Source organism: Colias eurytheme, chromosome 16, assembly GCF_061535395.1.
Source record: "Colias eurytheme isolate Ceu_HAF_F1 chromosome 16, ilColEury1 Martin Lab GWU primary, whole genome shotgun sequence".
Classification (NCBI taxonomy): domain Eukaryota; kingdom Metazoa; phylum Arthropoda; class Insecta; order Lepidoptera; family Pieridae; genus Colias; species Colias eurytheme.
In genome coordinates, this window is record NC_142995.1 from 8,148,781 (window position 1) to 8,170,942 (window position 22,162).

Consider the following 22,162-nt stretch of genomic DNA (forward strand, 5'->3'; position numbering starts at 1 on the left):
ATAATTTGTTTTAACACATAGGTGCTTATTCTTGTAAAATACGCAGTTTTCACATTATAATTTTAATTATATATTATTAGCAGTTCTCATAAAACGATCATAAGGGAAAAGCACAATTTTCAAAATTACCCGATATTCGTATTTACCCTATTGCACTAAATGTCGTTTAGCTGTTGTCGTAGCGTGGGTTTTTGTGTAAAGCTTTTATAAAAGGATATGATATGAATGGTGTTGCCAACTTTAATTTCAAAAGTACTAAGTTGTTTAGAAATTATCAATTAATTTGCCCATGGAAAGCTTATTTTGAAATGAATGTAAATAAGTAGTTGTTTATAAAGGCTCGGTGCGATGGAAGAATAAGTCTGACGGAAGGATACGCATGGTCACTGGACGATATTTAATATTTTTATATTTAGCACTAAGTAATATGAATGTAAAGTAATATATTAAATGATTATTGTATTATATGGCTGTTTTATTTTTATTCATCCTTTTACCCTTATTTTGAATAATATCACAACATTGGTTATGTATTCCATTTATTTTATTGGAATAACACACGTAAATAATCGTTTGGTAGATCATGAAAGTTAGGTTTTCAATTATTTATAACTGCTGAATACATAAGGAACGTTGTTACTATTATACAGGATGTAATCGTTAAGTGTGCACAGGCGATTATTCCGTAACTTACAGATATAAAAAAAACTTTAAACTGATATATAAAGTGCTTTACCTAATGAGTAAAATGACAATAATAACTTTTTAAAGATACAACGAGAAATGTCCAAAAATGTAACATAAGTAAAACACTCCCATACATTTAATTTCCCATACAATTTGAGATGCTCGAAGTGACGTCGTCGTAACGATTTGCAAATTTCAAATATGTAAATATAAATATTAAGGCACGGCAAAGTTAATAATTTAAGTTTTATAAAAAAGGGGTTTGCATCATTCGAAAGGCCCTACTCCACATTTTTTGTGATACAAAAACTTTGTTCATATTTACTCTATTTCCTTATATTACATATAAGTCCCTTACAAGTCCATATCTTAAAATTGATACTACCTACGTATGCGTGGTATTGTATGGTCATACCACAGACTAATAATAATATACTACGTATACAAGTAGTAGTGTTACATTGTCATTGAGATCATTGGATAGGCACACACAAAATAAAACACTAGATTCAGTTACAATTATTTATTAAAAATATCGTATACAAAGTAAATAAAATTATTATAAAAAATATGTACAATTATGTTAAATAAAAATTAGCACCATCATTTTCTGGTCATAATTCGTTAATTGAATTTTCGACGTATTTTCAAATATTTAATTTATTAAGGCTTTTCATGTAGACGTTACTTATGAACGACTTATTATCTAGATTTCGAGTACCTACAACTTAAAATTAACTTATTTAGTGAGATCATAGGAACATTTATTTCAATACTCACAAATATTTTACACAGTGCTGCCCCCTAGCTCTTAATATAGACAAAGAGTGGGAAGATATAATGGGGCAATCTAAAAAATACTGACTATTAAATATATTAATAATTACCAAACTTAAATAAGTTCGTCGAAATTCGCTTATTCATTATTAAAAAAAGTAATTACATATTATTTAATGATTATTTACCATTTTTTTTCTTAGGAATAATTAAATAATATTGTACTAAACAAAGATTAAATTAATATAATGCAGTAATCAGAAACAGCCACAACTTCTAACTTCACACGTTTGGTCATCACATAAGTTTTCTTTTTGTAGTATTTTGGCGGCAAGTAATTGGGCGAACTATTGTTTTTTAGTCAGATTCACCACCTTGTGATGAATTTCTAGATTTTTGTCTAGCTATGGCAGCTGCCAGTTAAAATTATTTTATACAATCTTTGAAAATTTCGTACACGTCGATATAATCAGGGACAATTTATGCAGACAATGAAATTGTCCCATAAGTTTATAAGTAACAATAAAGCTAAACTTAAGTGTATAAGAATAAGCAAGTTATAAGTTGATAGTTAGGAGGTAGATTTCAATGAAATATTCTTCTATTCGTATTTTAGTCAGTTTGTAGAGAGTTAGATAGCTTGTAATCTGCAGGCGAATAATTGTTAGCCGTGTTCGATCTATGATAACCTCGCTTCGACCACGGCCATTTTCCTCTGAAATTAAGAATAAATACATGATATAATAAAATTGTAGAAAAGTTGTGTCTGTACAATGAAAATATGCAAAAAAAGCAGGTTTTAAATCGTTCCCGAACCCAAAAACTGTAGTTAATTTTTGTTGTCTGTTTGTCTGTATGTTTGTGCACGCTAATCTCAGAAAGGGCTTAGTTATCCGATTTAGATGCGGTTTTCACTTATATATTGTGGTAACAATAAGTGTTTATTTAATGTCAATCGGTTCATAAATAAAAAAATTATGACCATTTAAGTAATCACGGCGAACATTTGCTGAGGCATTCTATTGTACACTGTACAGTGTACGATAAACGTCCTTGACATGTCCAGATGATAATATCGAAAGTCCCCAAGGGTGGAGGGGGGGTAAGCTGAGTAATTAGGGGGGGGAGGGGTCCAATTAGCATTATGGTTACTTCTAGGTAAATTTTCTATATAAAATATCCTTTAAATTAAGTCGTATTATATTTTTAAACCCCGACGCAAAAAGAGGGGTGTTATGTGTTTTACCGCTATGTGTGTCTGTGTGTGTGTGTCTGTCTGTGGCACCGTAGCTCAAGTGTGAGTTGACGTGTGTCATGTATGAGTGTGACGTGTGTCACTCACACGTGACACACGTTACACTCAACCATGACATACACATGACAATCACATGTGAAACCCACACATGACACATGTGATACTCACACATGACTCACGTGACTCTCTCAAGTGACACACATGACACTCACACGTGACACACACGCGACACACACGTGACACACGTGACACTCACATTCGACACACCTGACACTCACTCGTGACTATAACACATGACACACGAGACACTCACACGTGACACCCGTGACACTCACATGTGTAACCGACACGTGACAATCACACTTAACACACGTGACATTCACACGTGACACACGTAACTCTCACACGTGACACACGTGACACACGTGACACTCACGCGTGACACACTTGACACTCACACGTGACACACGAGTCACACGTGACACACGTGACACTCACATTCGACACACCTGACACTCACTCGTGACTATAACATATGACACACGAGACACTCACACGTGACACCCGTGACACTCACATGTGTAACCGACACGTGACACTCACACGTAACACACGTGAATCTCACACGTGAATCTCACACGTGACACACGTGACACTCACACGTGAAACACGTGACACTCACACGTGACACACTTGACTCTCACACGTGACACACGAGACACACGTGACTCACACGTCACACACGTGATACTCACACGTGACACACACATGTGACACACGTCACACTCACATGTGACACCCACACGTGATACTCACAATATATGTTGAAAATGTGAATGCTTCAAGCAATATGATTGTAGTCGTGAGTGAATGAGATTACGCGTGTTGGCTTACATGGCAACCCCACGCATGTGTGTGTGTGTGTGTGTGTGACGTACCTCACAATCATGCGCACGTACCGCTGCGGCGCGTGCGGTGCGGGCGGCGCGGGCGCGTCGTCGGGCCGCGCCAGCTCCAGGTAGTGGCGCGCGCCCGCACACAGCAGCGCGTCCAGCCGCGCGTGCAGCTCGCCGAACGTGGGCCGCGAGCGGGGCCGCGTGTGCCAGCATGATAGCATCACCTCGTACCTGCACACAGCGGGACATCATTGGTTAATGTAACTCTGGTTTTAGTTTCACGCAGACCGTTAATATAAATAAATATTATAGGACATTATTACACAAATCGATCTAGTCCCACAGTAAGCTCAATTAAGGCTTGTGTTGTGGGTACTAGGCGACGATAAATATAATCTATATAATATAAAAGAAAGTCGTGTTAGTTACTCCACTTATAACTCAAGAACGGCTGAATTAGCTGAAAATTGGCAGGGAGGTAGTTTATAGCCAGGAGAAGAACATAGGATACTAAATATGTACCACGGGCGAAGCCGGGGCGGACCACTAGTATTTAATAATTACATAGATAGATAACACCCAGACCCAAGAACAAATAATTGAGTTCATCACACAAATATTTGCCCTGACCGGGGATCGAACCCGGGACCGTCGGCTCAGTAGGCAGTTAATTTACCACTGCGCCAACCGCGTCGTCAATATTGATCGTTTCTCACGTACGTTATCCGTCGTTTAACAATAGTATCTTCCTGACAGTCACGATTTCGATTTCAGTGACACTCACAGTGGCGGCGAGCAGTTGGGCGGGCGCGGCATGCGGTAGCCGGCGCGCAGCAGGCGCGGCAGGCGGGCGGCGCTCACCGACGCGTAGGGCGCGCCGCCCACCGTCACCACCTCCCACATCACCACGCCGAACGACCACCTGTCAATATACCATACGCATGACTATCGAATCTCAACGACTTTGTAAATTATACCATTACTAACTTTTATAAAGCATTCGATCTTGTACACCATGATCTTTTTAATAAATAATTAACTTTGACTTGTTCGTTTTTGTAATGCCCGGTTACGGTAATGCGAATAATATCTAAGTAACCGTTCTGAACTGGTCAAATAGCTTCCACCCTAAAATCCATAACTATCAATTCAGGGGTACTTCAAGGTTCATATTTGGGACCAGTAATATTTTTAGTTTTATTTAAAATTAAACTGGGATGGTTGTTTGAACCCTAATACTTATATTAAATGCATATTAAAACTTACACGTCACTTTGCGTTGTGTATATCCTGTGCGTCAAGGACTCCAGCGCCATCCATTTCACGGGCATCTTTCCATTACCCTTCTGCTTGTATTGATTTTCTTGGTAAATATCTCTAGAGAGTCCAAAATCGGCGATCTTCAGCGTTCTATCCGCAGTCACCAATATATTCCTTGCTGCTAAATCTCTATGGACAACTCTATTTGACGATAGAAACTCCATGCCCATAGCAATTTGTCGGCAAAAGGAAAGAAGGTCAAGTACAGTAAGCTCTGTGTCACAAACTCCTTGAAGATCGTACAGTCTATTGATCACAAGTCTAGAATCTCGCTTGCACTTAATATCATCCCGATAGTCAAATTCTTTGTTATTGTTGTAGTATTTTGCGTTGCGCTTTGTAACCATTAAATCCCAGGAACATCTGAAAATTTTCATGTAAGGGTAGATATAATATTAAAAAAAATTAAGTCTTTGAATTTATTAAAGTCTTTCATAACACACCTGAGGTAAGTAAGCAAATCTCCCCGACTGCAGTACTCCGCAATGATGAAAGGTTTCCTGCCTCTGCAGCATCCCACCAGGCTCACGATGTGTGGATGACTTCCCACGCTCTTCATCAGTTCCATTTCAGCGCGAAAAGAACGAATTTCTTCTACTGATGGGAAATCTATAGCATGTGTAAAAGAGGTTTAATTATACAACGGTTTCTGATTATTGTGTTATTTGCGTAAAAACTAAAAAACAATGAGTTAAACAATGATACTATATGGTAAAAAAGATTAAACAAAAATTTGAGGTTCTTGCAATTGAATCTTCTATTTTAACCATTGTACAATCGAATGACTAATCTGTTCATTGAACTGAATGGCTTTTTGCTCTAATATATTGTACATATTTTCTTCTGAACATTTCGAGTCAAAGTGTAGAATTGACAATATTAATAGTCACATGTTCTGCAGTAAGCGTACGACATCACTATTAAATTACAAACGCGTGGTCCTTCGAGCCGGATCTGATATTGACTCCGATTCAGCATCGCCATCTTTGCAACTTACCTTTAACCATCTATATATACCTATATACTGAATAATAAGGTCATCAAAAGGTCATCAACACGTGGTCCTTCGAGCCGGATCTTACCTTTAAGCATCTTGACCGCCACGTCCCTGTTCTCGGGCGCGAGCGTGGCGCGGCGCACGACGCCGAACGCGCCCTCACCGACCAGCTCGTGCAGCGACACGCGCTCCGCGCGCACCTCCCACCCGTCCTCCGACACTGAGTCCGATTCCACGTCACCGTCTTTCGTCTTTTCCGTGAGGCCCTGTGGTTTATGGCGTGTTTTTGTATTAAATTGATTTATCAATAGCAATAATGGGCAACTTTTTTTTTGTTAAACCACAAAAACTGCAAATTATTTCAAATATTTTTTTGTATTAGAAATCGTGCTCGTCACTTCTTAACGATTATTACCCTAAATGATGCAGATTGAGTTAATTCATTATTAATAATAATGTTTTCTTAAATATAGACTTAACTACCTACTTCTATAATAAAGCAAAGTTGTCTGTATTTAAAAATGTATCAATCTAAAGCCAATCATTACCGGGAAGTACATATTTCTCTTCTTGATGTCCCTGTACCGTTTCCACCACACGAAAGCAACAACAAATGCTATAGACATGACGACAACAGCGGCCCACGCTCCCACCAGCAAGCTCACTGAAGCGGGCTCTTCGTGAACTAAAAGAGAAACGCAAATGCTACCGCTAGTGTATATTTATTTAACATTACAATGTACAGTATATATTATAGTTGTAGGTATAGATGTATACTTAAAATACATAAATTGGAATTTATGTATTTTAAGTAATCGAATAAAATTGCGAAATAAATTCATTCTTTAAAATCTATCTAGACTCCAACTCATCATTAGTCAATTTATAAGGGCAATTCATTTTCCAAAAGGTGCATTAGTTTATTTTATAAAATAAACACCAATGACTAGCAAAACTCCATGTAATTTAAACTTACTTTGTGATCTCATAATAATGTCATGACACTTGAGAAGGTCATTCTATGTTAATTCAAAGTAGGACGCAGCTTTCTTTTTAATTCGAGAAAATTTGCATTAACGTCGAATAATTTTTTTATTAAATACAAAATTCGAATTCAAGTAGTTATTTCAATAATTGTATTTTTTCACAGATAAACTAAAAAACTAAAAAATAAATAAAATTTCAAAAATATTTGAAATTCGATCACGTTTCGGTTTTCTTCTATAAGTTCTACATAAAACATTTACACAAACAAAGATTGCCTATAAAAATATGAAACAAGAATACAATAAAGGAAAAAAATAAAAATAGGCAATAAGAATACATCAAAATTGGACTCACGTGGGAAGAATTCCCGTATTCTGTTCCCGGACTTGCCGCTCTCCGTGAACGCGACCACGGACACGTAGTACACGCCCTCGCCGTGCACGCCCGGGAACGTCACTGCGGATGCCGACTGAAAAGTTATTATTAATTAAGAAAACCTTTGAAACAGTTTAAACTATTCAGTCTGGGCTGAGTAGATTATTCAATTTAAACAGTAAATTTTCAGTTATAATACGTCGTCAAGTTTTTCAGGAAAAATCACTCGCGCTTCGCGCTCGTGATTTTTTAACCTGAAAAACTTGACTCCTTCATTTGTTTGCAACGAACCTATCGGAAAATACCCGATAATTTTGAAGCTCGTGTGGTATTCGGGGGATTATTTTTCCGTGCCAAATGTCGGCCAATAATTTCACAATTGAATTCAACCTGTCAGTTTGACGTCAACTACCAGAGAAAATTTTCAAAAAATTATCAGTATAATACCATGTAGGTTGTACCACGTGACGTCGAATGGTGCAATTCTATTGGTCGATATTTGGGTCGGAAAAATAATCCTACTTATTTTTATCGATTTACCTAACTACCTAAATCTGTTAATTCGTTTGGAAAATTATAAGATTTTTCGTACAAATACTTTTATATTTATATAGCACAGTTTATAGAGCGTTTTTCTTTTTCGTATACTTTTGCAGAATAGGAAAAATTACTAGCAACAATTTTTTTATAACGCATGATTTAAATGTATTAAGTATTACATTCGTAAACATGTTCATGAAAATTTCCAAACTATCAACAAAAACAATTTCGCTAGTCGTCGATATCATCATCTACCATCTAATGCATTCTTAGTTAAAAGCCAAAATTCCATTTGTGTTGATTACGCTGTTGAAAACTCTATGAAATGCATTTTACAGTTATAATATGGAAATTTCAATTCAAATAAAATATTATTATATTCATCGTCATTTCATCCGGACTTCACTCAGAGTAACGAGAGTAAAAATTACTATTAGAACTAAAAAAAATCAAATTTTTATTCACGAATTACGAAATTTCTACTACCTACCTAGGGGGAAAATATTACCACTGCAACTGAACAATGCAATGATAAAATCTATACTAATATTATAAAGCTGAAGAGTTTGTTTGTTTGTTTGTTTGAACGCACTAATCTCGGGAACTACTGGTCCGATTTGAAAAATTCTTTCGGTGTTAGATAGCCCATTTATCGAGGAAGGTTATATATATAGGCTATATTTCATCACGCTACGGGCAACAGGAGTGGAGCCACGGGGGTGAAACAATAAAATTATGACTCACCCCTGAAACATTTTTCTCATGATAATCATCGGCTTTCAACGTCACAGTATAGTAATTGGGCGTGTGAACCGGCTTCAGCCATTTTACGTGAACGCTCCAAGATTCAGAGCTCTCCTCTTCCACTGTCACACTTACGTTTTGTATTTTATCTGGAACTGGAAATGATAATTGGAGCTTTAGTTAATTTTTGATTTCATTAAAATTTGGGATTTCTTCCTAGAAATCCCAGGAACACATACATATCTTTCTAAGATGAAAATAAAACAATGAGAAATAATAACATTTGAATTTTTATAACGCAAAGGAATCCGTAAGCCATATATAGCCAATAGTACCATGTACTTGTGGATAAATAAATAAACAAAAAAAAGTGAAGTCCCATGTCCCCAAGTGGGGTAAGGGGCAGATGTATTATGCATACATCTGTTTAACTGATCGATTTTCTTTACGGACAAGTAGGTGATCAGCCTTCTGTGTCTTGCCAGACCGAGACGTTTTTTTCTTCTTCGTCTCCGCCGGGAATCGAACCCAGGCCCCTCGGTTCTACGCTCACGCGTCAACCACTGCACCAAGAAGACGGTCAAAATAAATAAATAAATAGATCTTTATTTCAGACAAATAATCCATATTTATATAATTACAATTACAATAAGAAGTAAGAGTTATTTATTTATTTGACACTTTATTGTACAGTACCAATAATAAAAACATATAAGTAATTTAACATGGAAAACATGAATATGGTAGGTGCGCAATAAGCGACCTTATTGCTTAAAGCAATCTCTTCCATACAAATAAAGAGTTATTTTTCTTGTGAAATTAATTAAAAATTAACTCTTACTTACTAGGCAGGCAATCGGGGATGTCATGACACGATGGTGTTTCATAATCAAAATCCGTTCTGCCATACTTTCCCAGGATTGTGATAGTACAAGTGTCGTCTAGAGGTAAGTCTTTCAGCATCACCAGACGGCGTTGATTTGGCTGAAAAATAATAATAATGCATTTACGCGATTGATTTTTATTTCATTTTAACAGTTTGAAAGCTAGAAAATATACGACATTGTGTGGTAAATACGGTCGCAAATCCTAATGACTTTGTTTGAACATTTAAAAAAAGTGATCTAATTGCTCACTGTACTATATATAATATGATTACTTTAACTTACCCGTATACTTTTTTTGAATGCGTTTCCTAGCTGCTTAGATTCGCAGCGGTTAAATACTTCAAAGCACATATCTGTCGCTAAAAGTGAAATAAGCATGTTAACCTTAATGTACTAAATAAAGTACAAGTATGAAAAACAGTTCTGTAAAGCATTTAGCTTATGTACTTACGATCTGTAGTATTCCAGGTCAATTCTGCATTAATATCACTCGAGCCTGGTTTATACTTATCAAAGTGGAAAGTGGGAGTTGCAATATATGTCCTCTTTTCCAAGGGGGGTAGGGAATTCCATGATATCATGTATTGGTCCTTTTTCCAATAAGAGGGACTCCCATCTCTGTTGATAATTGCCGTCCACAAGGTATGATTTCCCGATGGCGTGTTTATTTCCCCTCTTTCTTTGCCAGGTTTTATTGCGACGAAGTTTAGCTACGGTTTTAAAATTAATCTGTTAAATTTTAATTTCGACTTCTTTTAAACAATTTTTAGGATAATAATTATAAATTGTATAGAATAACTCAAACTCATTATTTCATATTTTGACCATTCGAAAGTGCTTCTCGAAGTCTGCCTGAATAAATAAATGTTTGAGATGACTCGTTTGAGTTTGAATTATGTGTTCCTAGTAAACAAACATGTTTCAAAAGTGTTGTGACAGTTTTCTGTTTACTCGTAGTTTGCAAGTCTATGAACTTGGGGAAGATCGTCATGGCGCACGTGTACGCCGACCTATTAACCAAATGTCAGCAAACAGGATAAAATATTGGGTAATTCAATAAAGTAATAAAAATATCAGGAAAGAATATCAGAGTATATTATATTATTAAATCCTAGGACGCCATGTACCAGTAATTGTATTAAGTGCAAGGTACATACACTGGCTGATGTATGATCTTTAATTTATAACAAAAAGTACTTGTATTTGTTGTTAAAAATTCTTCTAAGGGCCGATTTTTCAATCCCTGGTTAAAACTTATCCGTCCAATAAAGTATTACACGATAATATTAAAATGTCACCTGTAAACTGTCAATTGCGGGCAATAAGAATACATTTTGAAATGGTAGTTTTATACGTTATTCGACGAATAAGTTTTAACCAAGGATTGAAAAATTAGCCCTAAATAGTAAATACACACATATATTATATACGTGACACATTCAAATATAAAGGAAATGTCATTGAAACAATGTAGGTTTTACACTTTTATGAAAATTTTTGAGATCCATGAACAGACAAGTAGGTAACCAAAGCTGACCTTGACTATTTTTCTTTTATAATTATTAATTACTAGCTTTCCGCCCGCGGCTTCGCCCGCGCAGTCAAAGAAAAACCCGCATAGTTCCCGTTCCCGTGGGATTTCCGGGATTGAGTCATTTTACCGGGATAAAAAGTAGCCTATGTCCTTTCTCGGGTATCAAAATATCTCCATACCAAATTTCATGAAACTTGGTTCAGTAGTTTAGGCGTGATTGAGTAACAGACAGACAGACAGAGTTACTTTCGCATTTATAATATTAGTATGGATTACACCTTAATCCACTTACTATCGTATTCGGGGAGTTATCTTCAATAATAACCACTATCTGCATTTCCTTTGATGGTGGAACCGTGAACGTAATAGTGTTCTCTGATCGGCATTTTATTTCAACTGATGGCGGCTCCTTTTGTGTTTCGTAGTGGTGACCTGAAGACATAATAATTGTGCTAGAAATTCTAACAGTAAAGTAACTCTACATTCTAATTTAGAAGATCTCCATTTCAAAACAAATTATAAAAAAATGATGTGTGGTTTTATGAAACCACGGTAAAAATGAAACTGTTCGAACGGTTCCGAACACTGCTTTGTGTAGCGCATGTCGCGTGTCGGTCGGCTGCCGAGTAGGTATGGTCTACTCGGCAGCCGCGATACACGCAACATGCGCTACACAGACCAAAAAGTTTGAGACGATGTAATAAAAGTTTCACTTTAAAAATATTTTAAGTGCAACTTCGTTAGGTGCTTTGAGAGTAAAAATTTATGGCAATACCGTTACGTCATGGAGTACTGTGACGGAGTACTTTGAATCTTGGCAAAGAAGTTTCACGTCTGTCACGTGTGCTCGGCACATACGCCCTTTTTTTAAGGGACGAGAAGAAAATCGCAGTGTTGCAACTTCTATTAAAAATTCTAAGAATGAATGCTGTTATGCTGATTGGTTTATAGTTATAACTTATAATATTAATTGTGAAAGTGGAAATCAGATCACATCGAAAAAATCCTTCCTTGCCTTTATACTATGAAATTTGTCTCTTAGTCCGGATGATAAAAAATGGGACTCACTTAAAAAGTTCTCCTCACAGTTCGGCTGCTGAAACAATGGAATACAAAATATTAAGGCCACCATCCATGAATTATTTATTCTGTAATGTATGTACAATTTCAATCTGTTATACCTACATATGTTTATCCTTTCAAAACAACCTTTTTGTAAAATTATTCATATTATGTAGTTGTGAGGTTGGGTAGCTTATCGATGCTAAAAATTGATACCTATATATTTTTCCTCTGTCTTTATACAATCACAATAGATTTATTGGATCATTTCATATTACAGCCCTTAATCCTTATGCTGTTTTATCCTATCTTTACTGTTTACTTTATTTAATCACCAGAAAAAATATCCTCAACTAATACAAATGAAAATAATGTGGTCAAAACAAAAGTAACAAATGAAACGATAACATTTAGAGACGTTAATATATTAGGTGCATTCGTTGAATGTAATACTGCCCAGTGTTTACAGCGACGTGTGCTCAATCCGTGATTGAGTCACCATCACCGGCTACCTGTTTATCAACAAACTGAAATAACTCATTTTGTGCATATCTCGAAAAGATTTGCGAGGGATGTCCTGTGATATGCGAACGTGAATTGATGATAACGATTTGTTAAAAATCTTTATTGCAGAAAAGTTTAAAATGATACAGATAATTGGAGAAACTAAAGCCTGTGTTCAGTGTTAGTCACCTTTGACCAATTGACCAACCATGCTTGATTTTACGGAGAAAATCTAACGCAAAAAAAAGCAAGGCGTTTGTAACCTTAAGCCTGGAATTGCAGTCTACAATTTTAAAAGATACTTCTCAATTATAAATACTCGAATGGTTCTTCTGTGAATCTTCGAAGTTCAATATCATACGAAACGATAAACGTTAATTTCACAATGTTCTGTGGTTGATTTATAGTTGCATACAACTACAAGTACCTAACGTGGCTTATCTTCTTTACGTTTTATCCAGGTTTATGGAATCAAACGGTATTATTAATAGTTGTTTGAATCAATAGATCTTCGTATGATCTTTAGGACTTATCAATATAGTATAAAGTTGAACGTAGTGCAAAGTAGTACCCTGTACCTATCAAGGAAATGTAAGGAATCGCTATCTTATGGAGCGTTAAATTGACAGCATATAATATACCTAATATAAATAATCTGATTAGGTATATCTGACTAATTTGGGATAAAGAAGTCTGAAGTACCTCATATACATAGATAGGTACATTGAATATTACTAATATGACTGATCATAAGTATATCTTATTCCTATAATGTATGGCTTAAATCGTCGTAAAAAATAAATAAGTAAAACCAGGAAAAAATATAAAATTTACTGCAATAAAGGTTGTCTTTGTTTTAGTCGTGTATAACATTGCGGATTTGAAATGCGGAAGTTTTTAATTCTAAGCGTCCGCGTCAGTAGGTATGTATATTTTGGGATTGACGATAGCTTCTTAATTGAACTAATTAAGTACCTTCATTTACTATTTTTTATACTTATTCCTCGATGAGCATTCGTCCACTAAAACTAGAAAAAAAATGCGATAAAAAATGTACCTACGATAGTTATGTCCTTCATGTAAGTATAACAAAAACAACTTACAACCACTAACACTAACACTTTTGTTTTTTTGTCATAGAATTGTATTGTTTGTTTGTCATTAATCATTATACATTATACTCCAATCATGAATAATGAGCTAAATAAAAGAGAAGAAAGGTTCGGAGAAAAATATTATTGATACAGATACTAAATGTTATTGAGGAACCACAAATTGCTACAATTATTATAAGTTAATTAACTTATATAAGTTAATTAGCGAAATATTTCAGTTAGATAAATTTATCTAACTGAAATATTTCGCTGTACTGCGATTGTTCGATAAGTTAAGCCCGTTATTCCATTCCTACCTTTTGTTATTTTTTGTGGTTTTCTCTCATATCATCTCACCATTACAATACTTATTCGCCTTATAATGAAACAATAGAATAGGTACCATAAAAATATTCTCAACCAATATTAATTTTCGAATGGGGTCTTTTTTTATTCCTAGATGTAATAACTTTATTTGGATTAGTAGGTATATGTAATTATGTAGGTATATGTAGGCTATTATTGTAAAATGATATGCCATTCAATTAGAGATTTAAAACGCTTTTAATTTTAAATGTAATTAGATTCAGTGAAGTAGCAAAAAATGTTCGGATCAAGATAAACAGAGGTCTTTGTTGAATCCTGTCGAAGTTGAATAACCTAATCGGACATACTTATTGGCACAAAAACCGTGTCAAGTATATTGGTGGTCTTGCTTCATTGGTTTAAAATTGCTTGTCTATTATTTACGCACATTATACCAAGCATTATTGTTTGTTGAATTTTATTTGCTTTTTGTCCTGATGTCTGGTTGAATACTGTGTAAAAACGAATGTGTTATAAACTACGTTTTTATGTGGATGCTTATTGCTTACCATCTTAAGATCAAAACAATATGTGGGTTGGAGGTGAAATTAATTTCTGTGCTATATTGTATTTTTTCCTTAGTGGGACAGTCGACAGGAAACAATTGTTTTGACGAACTCTACATTATACTATCGCTCGGAATGAGGGAATTTTTATTTGAAGTTAAATTGGATATGAAAATTTAAAAGAGAGATTACATTGAAAATTTCAGTTCAAAGTATCGTTTTCGACAATTTCGGTTGCGGTGGAAGTTTTGCTTTTCGTTATTTTATTTACTAAATATCCAACCAATAATGACGTATTGTCGACATTATATTGCTGTAGTCTCATGGTTTTATAGTGTTTACAAAACATAGGGGACCCCACTTCTCGATGCTTCTGAATCATAAACATTTTTACCATAAAAAGGCATTCGTTAAAAAATATTTTTACACCGGCGAGACGAATAAAAACTTCTTTTTATTATGTAACGGAATTTGATGCGGTTTTTTCAAGTTCACAAAAAGCTCGTTTAAAGTAATATTCGAGTGGACGATTTTTATATTTTATATAGATTACCGTTTTGTAATTGTACGATCCTTTTGAACAGAAGGTTCATTGATTTCTTAAACATATATTAAGGTGATAAGTAGCATATTTACGCGATATAGAATGTGGGTTCGCTACCTACTTTGTTGTTTGAAATTTTTTGAATAATTTATATTCCTTAATTTGGTGTAAAACCTAATCATTACAATTTTACATCTTCAATCTTTCTGTTCAGTAAGTAAAGAAGATGAATACTGACTACAAACGTAGCTGTGTTATTTTTTTATTAGCGGCAAAAAGTTGTAATAAAGTAATAACTGAATGAACCTTAAAAAAAGGCTGAAATATATATATAAGAAAATATTAGTCTCGGCTGAAAAATTCCATAGGAAACAATTAACAATACACAATTTGACCATAACAACCTAGCGATTAAACTCAGGAAAACAGTGTTGCATACGTGGGACCGATAGAGCATGAACACAAATATTATTTTCCTACGTCTTCTCTCGACTATGAATTCGTTTAGAGAATAAAATAATACTTACCTACTTATAAAATATATGCAATAGATATGCGATAGAATAGATCCATATAATGGATAAAGTGTGTCAATATTTTGAGTCCATTAGGATTACGATATCTGCAACGTACGTAGTAGGTATAGAGATAGGAGTAAGCTGACAAAGGTCACCGCTTCTGTGGGTAATGCCACAGATAATGTAATACTATACTGTAATGCACTACTACAATTAATAACAACTTATCTCATCAATGAGTACCTTGTTTACTTGGTAATTGAGGATAATTTCATTGAGAAACTTTTGGGAGTAGGTACCTATTTAAAACGCATGCGAATGTTTGTGATGAAAGAAGGATTAAAGTTTTAAAGTGAAAACTGATAATTCTACTCGTTACTAATAAAGAGAATGAACAAAATAATATTATGTACTTATATTTAAATAGAAATTTGAATTGTATAAATGTATTCTTAGGATAAGTATTATTGTAATTTGTAATAATTCGAGCAATAATGTATTTATAATAAATAAATAAGAAATGATTATTTGGTTTTAAAAATCATCCTCAAAACGCTGGTCTTATTAAAATATTATGATTTTTAGTTATATTTGAAGGAGGTTTGTAGCTCGGAAAATCGCGAATGCGTAACTGAGGGCCGGATCGATACCTTACTGTTAATAGAACTACGTGCTCTTTAACCAGTTTCTTATCGACAATTACCTAATGTGTTATGTACCTATTACCGTGCATAAATAGGTCATTATTAACATTGAAAAATAATTTATATTTTTAACAAGTGTTCAATAAATGTTATACAAAAGGCAAGCATTGTTTTTGTTCTAAACATTTTTATAGAATACAAAACCAAATCAATAAATTGACACGAAAATATAACGATATTTATCAACACATGATTTTTTTTACAATATATGATTAAATTATATAACTAGTTATATAATTTATTAATTTACTAAATAAACACATAAACATAAACCAAAACTGTTAGGTATAATTGAATACAGTAAATTCTGAAGATTAACTTTTGGCCAGCGAAGCACATATTGTGACGTGTATTGCATATATTACTAGATATTCGGATAACGGATCAACATTCGATTGCTAAAATAACAATTTAAATAACCGAATTTCGACTGTAGAATCTACCGAAACCACAACTTATATTGTTATTGTTTAAATATGAAGTTAATCGTAAGCTTTAACCCTTTTTAACTTTAGATTGGCTTCTGTAATTGTTTTTATTTTTATATGCAAAACGAAAGCTTTAAAACATTGAAATAAAACGGTGATTAGTTGATCGAGGTATACGTGAATACTTAGTGCTTTGTTTTAAGTAGCGTATTTTTACTAGCGGTTCGCCCTGACTTCACCCATGGTACATATGATACAGTATGTACATTGTGCATGGTAAATACAATGTACATATCCTACGCTGAAAATATTTTTGAAATCGGTCTAGTTAGTTATTCCTGAGATAAGCACGTTCATACAAACAAATTCCAACTTTACACTATTGGTCATAGAATAAAGATAAGTTAACTTTTGAACACTAAAATTATGGCACTATGGTGATGCCGTATGGTATGACATTATTAGATACCATGATGAATAAATACAGAATATCTAAAACTCTCATTATACATTCGCTAATATTATGTGGTTTCACAATGTCACGATGCGACGACAACTTTTATTTTTAACTATAAAAATTTATAATTCACAAGTCGGTTGCCTTGATTCCACCTGGGATTAACCAGGATAAAATAATAATATAGAAATATTGAATAATATTTTATAGATTATAAATTATATTTTATAGATTATAAACAATTTTATATTTAATATATTACATTGAGACATGACACAAAGTTTATAACATATCTTATAAAAACACTTCATATTGCTTTAATATATAGTAAATAGTAATGAACTTGTAATGTAATTAATATATACCTAGTTATGTAAAAAAGGAAAATTATTGTGAAAATGTTAAAAATGTGACGAAAGAGATAAGTGACGCTGATAAAATTAGTCATTAAAAGGTGACCCTATAGTGGAGTATGAATCAATAATATGTCATAACAAAAAAAAAATATTGATGATTTTTTTGATAATTGCCTGTTGCTACCTGTTGCTACATAGTTTTAGCATATTTTACATAGCATTTGAACCTACGCTCTTCGATGCAATTGACAGAATGATTAGTCGTAGCCAATGACCATTGATCACCTATAAAAGCCTAGAGATATATTCATATTATCAGTATTTTTTAATTTATTTTGCTTGTATCCATAAATTAAAAGACAAATTGGAACAAAGACCCGCTATAAGTATTTATAATGCGTAACGAAATAATTTTGAATTTCATTTTAAATAGATTTTTTTGGTTTTCCTTGTTTGGATGAAATTTTGTATCTTTATTTTATATATAATTTATATTTTTATTCGATAATTCTCTCTATAACATAGATATATTTTTATTATTGTTAAAGCTATGTTGGGTTTTTTGAAATAATTTTAAAAAACATAATCATAACTAAAATTCTAAGTACATATTATGTCAATTTTCACGCAGTTAGTTCACATGTGATAAGAACGCAATCTGAGCTGTTTTCTTGGCAAAAGTTTCGTATTTCATGTATTTTATTTTATTTTTGCAACAAAATAACGTGTTTAAATAAAATAAATTGATAATTGCTATTACCATACAGATAATAGACAGATAATATATGTACTATACTTGTTAATATATTTAATTTTAACGAGAAAAAAAAACTTTCATAAAAAGCTTGACTGTTTTAACTTTGTATTCTTGTACGTATTTCATAGTAAATTGCAATATCTTGAACTAATCAAACACTAAAAGATAAACTTAACTACACACATACCTAGTACCTACCTACTAGCTACAAAACGGATTTTAATTGAATTTGAAAAAAAAATTGCGTATGTTTGTTATTTCATTAACATTCAAAATACGCTATAAAAATATGATATAAACAAGAATAAGACTTACCGCGTCAAAAACTATGTCCTTACATACAGTTTCCGCTAAATCTACTAGTTGAGGGTATGATGCGGGTAGTTCAGACACCATCTCTGCTTTTACCGAAACTCCCAAAAAAGTACATTGTAAAATAATAAGTATAATATATTCAACTCTCAATCCAAGATGCATTTTATCAATGACTTTTAGCGGAAATATCTTTCAAAACAATAAATAGTATTTCTTATCGATAACTTCATTTACACAGTTATCTTTTACGATGTTGCTAATTTAAGTAATAACAATTGGGATAACAAAAATATTTTTGTTCAATAAAAAAAATAATTTTAATTTAATCTCATATCATAATTATTAGTAATATTTGATACTTTGTTTTTACGATGATGCAACAGTCGATTAAAAATTTATGTGAGAGTATCGAGTGATAACTATTTTTTGAAGTCACTGGTCACTTTAAGATTATAATATTAAAAAATAAAAATTTTGAATTAAGAACGCGTTTGTTTCAGAACGTCAATAGCACGTGTTTGCGTGACTTATTCGCAGCTATCGCGCACGGTCTGATTGGCCCTCCGTTTGGAACTGGGGCGCAGCTTATGAGCTTACGGGAGGAATATTTTACCTCTCTATTTTTTTTCTCAGTTCAGATATTTAAATTATCTAAGATTGAATAAAGTTTCGTGATTGCCACAAGGGCGTAATAAGTACTTAAACGTAAATAATATAAGTTTTTAGCTTAAGCTTTCCCTTAGATAAGCTAACATAACGCTATGAGCGTTTACGACAAATTGTATTGATATCTCCAATTATAAAAAAATATAACCTGCGAATATTTGTATCTAACAGTCGTCAGCCGAAAATTAATAATGTTTTTTAAAGTATTTTTTTTTTTTTTAAAAGCTCAATTAAGTATTTTTAAGCTAATGAGTAATGACTATATTATGTTAATTTATGAAATTATTTGGAAAATATTTTTCACAGTATCGAATAGAATAACTACGCATGCTTCATTTCACACAGTTGAAAATATTATAACAGAAATATACATAGTTACCCTTTTATTTAGTTTCTGTGATCTGTGATAGTTACTTACATAGTGATATAAAAATCAGCTCATATTATCTAGGTAACGATATGTCGCCGATTTTCTCGGGCTTGGGATATTTTCTCTACAGATATAGGTATTTTCTCTTCACCGATTTGGCATAGGTACATCACAACTGGTGTAGAAGATATTATGTACTTAGATAATTTATAATTTTTGATTTAATATTTGCACGCTCGTTTAGTCTCGAGTCACCACTTCTTGATTAATTTATATAATCGAATCGAATTAATTATGAAATAAAAGTTAGCTAAAATAATATACTCTCCATCAACAGATGATTTTCGAACCCATTTTTTTCTACAAGTTTTCTACTGATAACACATATCGATCTATATTTGACACATCGATGCTAAGTTTTTTTTTTAATTTATAATACTGGTTTTGCTAAATCATTATACAATCTGTCATGATATGATAGCGAACATAACCACTGTGCAGAATCATACCACAAAACTTAATTAGGAACTGTAAGTTCTGTGCTTACCAATCGCTTTAGGGTTAGGAAAAATTATTATTTATAGTTTTTAAATTATAAAATATCATATTTATTAAATTCCTCTGTAGTATCATCTCAATTCTCAAACTTATAAATTCAAAACTCGGAGCAATTTAGCCAGTTTTTTTCTGTCCGAATCTAGCAGGTAAAATATTTTTTATTTCCCTAAGACTTAGGGCCTAGGTGATAAGTTTTAATTATGTTAATTAGTATAATAGGTAGATATTGCTTTAACTTGTTAGTTATTATCTATCTTATCTTATATCACTTTAAAGTATAAAACAAAGTCGCTTTTTCTGTCACTGTCCCTATGTCCCTATGTATGCTTAAATCTTTAAAACTCCGCAACGGATTTTGATGCGGTTTTTTGTAATAGATAGAGTGATTCAAGAGGAAGATTTAGTATATAATTTATTAGGTTTTAGACAAAGCGGGCGAAGCTGCGGGCGGAAAACTAGTATATATATACATATAAAAATGAAACCCGTTTCGCGTTGTCACGGCATCACGTGTGAACGGCTGAACCGATTTCGATAATTCTTTTTTTTTAAATGTTTGTATATATATATGTACCTCGGGCGAAGCCGGGGCGGACCGCTAGTCTAGGTACTGTAAAAACACCATATTCGACTTTTGTCATGTCGACTTGTCACCATCCATTTTTATACATTTTTTTTATAAAAATATGAAAAAATACTTAGCTTTACATTAGTTACAACGTTATCGTCTTCTTTTTGAAAAATCTGAAAAAAAAAGAAAAATTCTTCAGTGTGACAACCCTATTTATCAATTATTAAAAATGTCGTATCTCTAATTAATGCAAGTTTGTCATTTCAAATCGTGTCATTGATTAGGTATACATACTGTCACTTTCATTTCACCTTGTTTGGTAGTATAGAAGTGTGACATGATATAATAATTGAACGTAGTATTTATTGATAATAATAATTTATATTTTATTTTTGATAAATAGCTCAATCTGCATATCGATAAAGCGAGATGAAATTGCTGAGGGAATAAGAATCTTAGGATAAAAATTAAAAACCTATTAAGTAGATATGTATTAATTTTACTAGGTACGCCCTTTTAAAGGTTCCGTACACAAATTGAAAAACGGGACCCTATTACTAAGACTGAAGTTGTGAATTAGCGGTCCGACTGTCGCCAAATTAAACTATGTAGTTAGGTAGCTGTACGTTAAAAGCACGAGAACTGTGGACTACATGTAAAATGAATTTTAATTTCAATTACCCGTAGACTCACTACCTACCATTCTAAATCAAAAGCAGCCAGTAGATACATGGGGAAATATATTAGGTACCTGTAGACCCACCAGTGGGTAACTTTACATCTAACTTAGAATTAATTGAAAGGAGACTGCCCAAGTGACTATGGCACTTGGTATAGCAATCAAACTTATTGTGTCAAGATGAACTATAGCTCAATTTAAAGCTTGATGTTAGTACTTTTAGAAAAGATCTAAGTTTTTATGTAAACTAGCGGTCCGCCCCGGCTTCGCCCGTGCTACCTACATGTTTAAACTATCCTATCTCTCAAGTTGGATCGAACTGCACATGGTGCGCGAATTTTATTATAATCGGTTAAGTGGTTTAGGAGTCCATTGAGGACAAACATTGTGACACGAGATTGATAAGCCGCAGTTCGCGACGATAAAAATAAAACAATGGTTTTATTCAACACTTCAAAAAAAATACTTTATCGAGTTTAACTAACGATGAACGATAAGTTTTACATAGGTAATATTTTAATTTACAAGACAAATGTGAAAAGTAAATCGTAATATCGTAATATACATTGTTTCAAAATAAATAACGTCGAACAATGCGTCGAACACATTCTTTTCAAATAGAACTATGACATATGACGCAGGACCACAGACATAGATAGACTACGCAAGTACCGCGATCTGTATGAAAACCAAGCGTGTCATATTTTT

At 33.3% G+C, this 22,162-nt stretch overlaps 1 protein-coding gene across 1 annotated transcript; it reads right to left on the minus strand.

Annotated features, from left to right (window-relative positions):
* Nucleotides 1–1,140: 1,140 nt before the first annotated feature.
* LOC149901953 (tyrosine-protein kinase receptor torso-like) lies at nt 1,141–18,877 on the minus strand. Its single transcript, XM_090111061.1, has 15 exons — nt 18,611–18,877; nt 12,068–12,092; nt 11,292–11,431; nt 9,917–10,175; nt 9,748–9,824; nt 9,424–9,562; nt 8,579–8,733; nt 7,274–7,388; nt 6,481–6,617; nt 6,018–6,198; nt 5,379–5,544; nt 4,882–5,298; nt 4,400–4,537; nt 3,658–3,846; nt 1,141–2,179 (listed from the first exon to the last, which is right to left on the minus strand). The coding sequence occupies exons 1-15, from the start codon at nt 18,770–18,772 to the stop codon at nt 2,077–2,079; spliced, it is 2,403 nt and encodes an 800-aa protein (XP_089967187.1). The 5' UTR covers nt 18,773–18,877; the 3' UTR covers nt 1,141–2,076.
* Nucleotides 18,878–22,162: the final 3,285 nt, after the last annotated feature.

Excerpts from the sequence above, each read along its gene's own strand:
- LOC149901953 (XM_090111061.1), bottom strand. The coding sequence starts at position 18,772 with ATGCATCTTGGATTGAGAGTTGAATATATTATACTTATTATTTTACAA. Across the intron at positions 10,176-11,291 it reads ATAACTCCCCGAATACGATA|CTAAACTTCGTCGCAATAAA; the intron begins GTAAGTGGATTA and ends TTAAAACCGTAG. Across the intron at positions 3,847-4,399 it reads CCCAACTGCTCGCCGCCACT|GTACGAGGTGATGCTATCAT; the intron begins GTGAGTGTCACT and ends CGCTGTGTGCAG.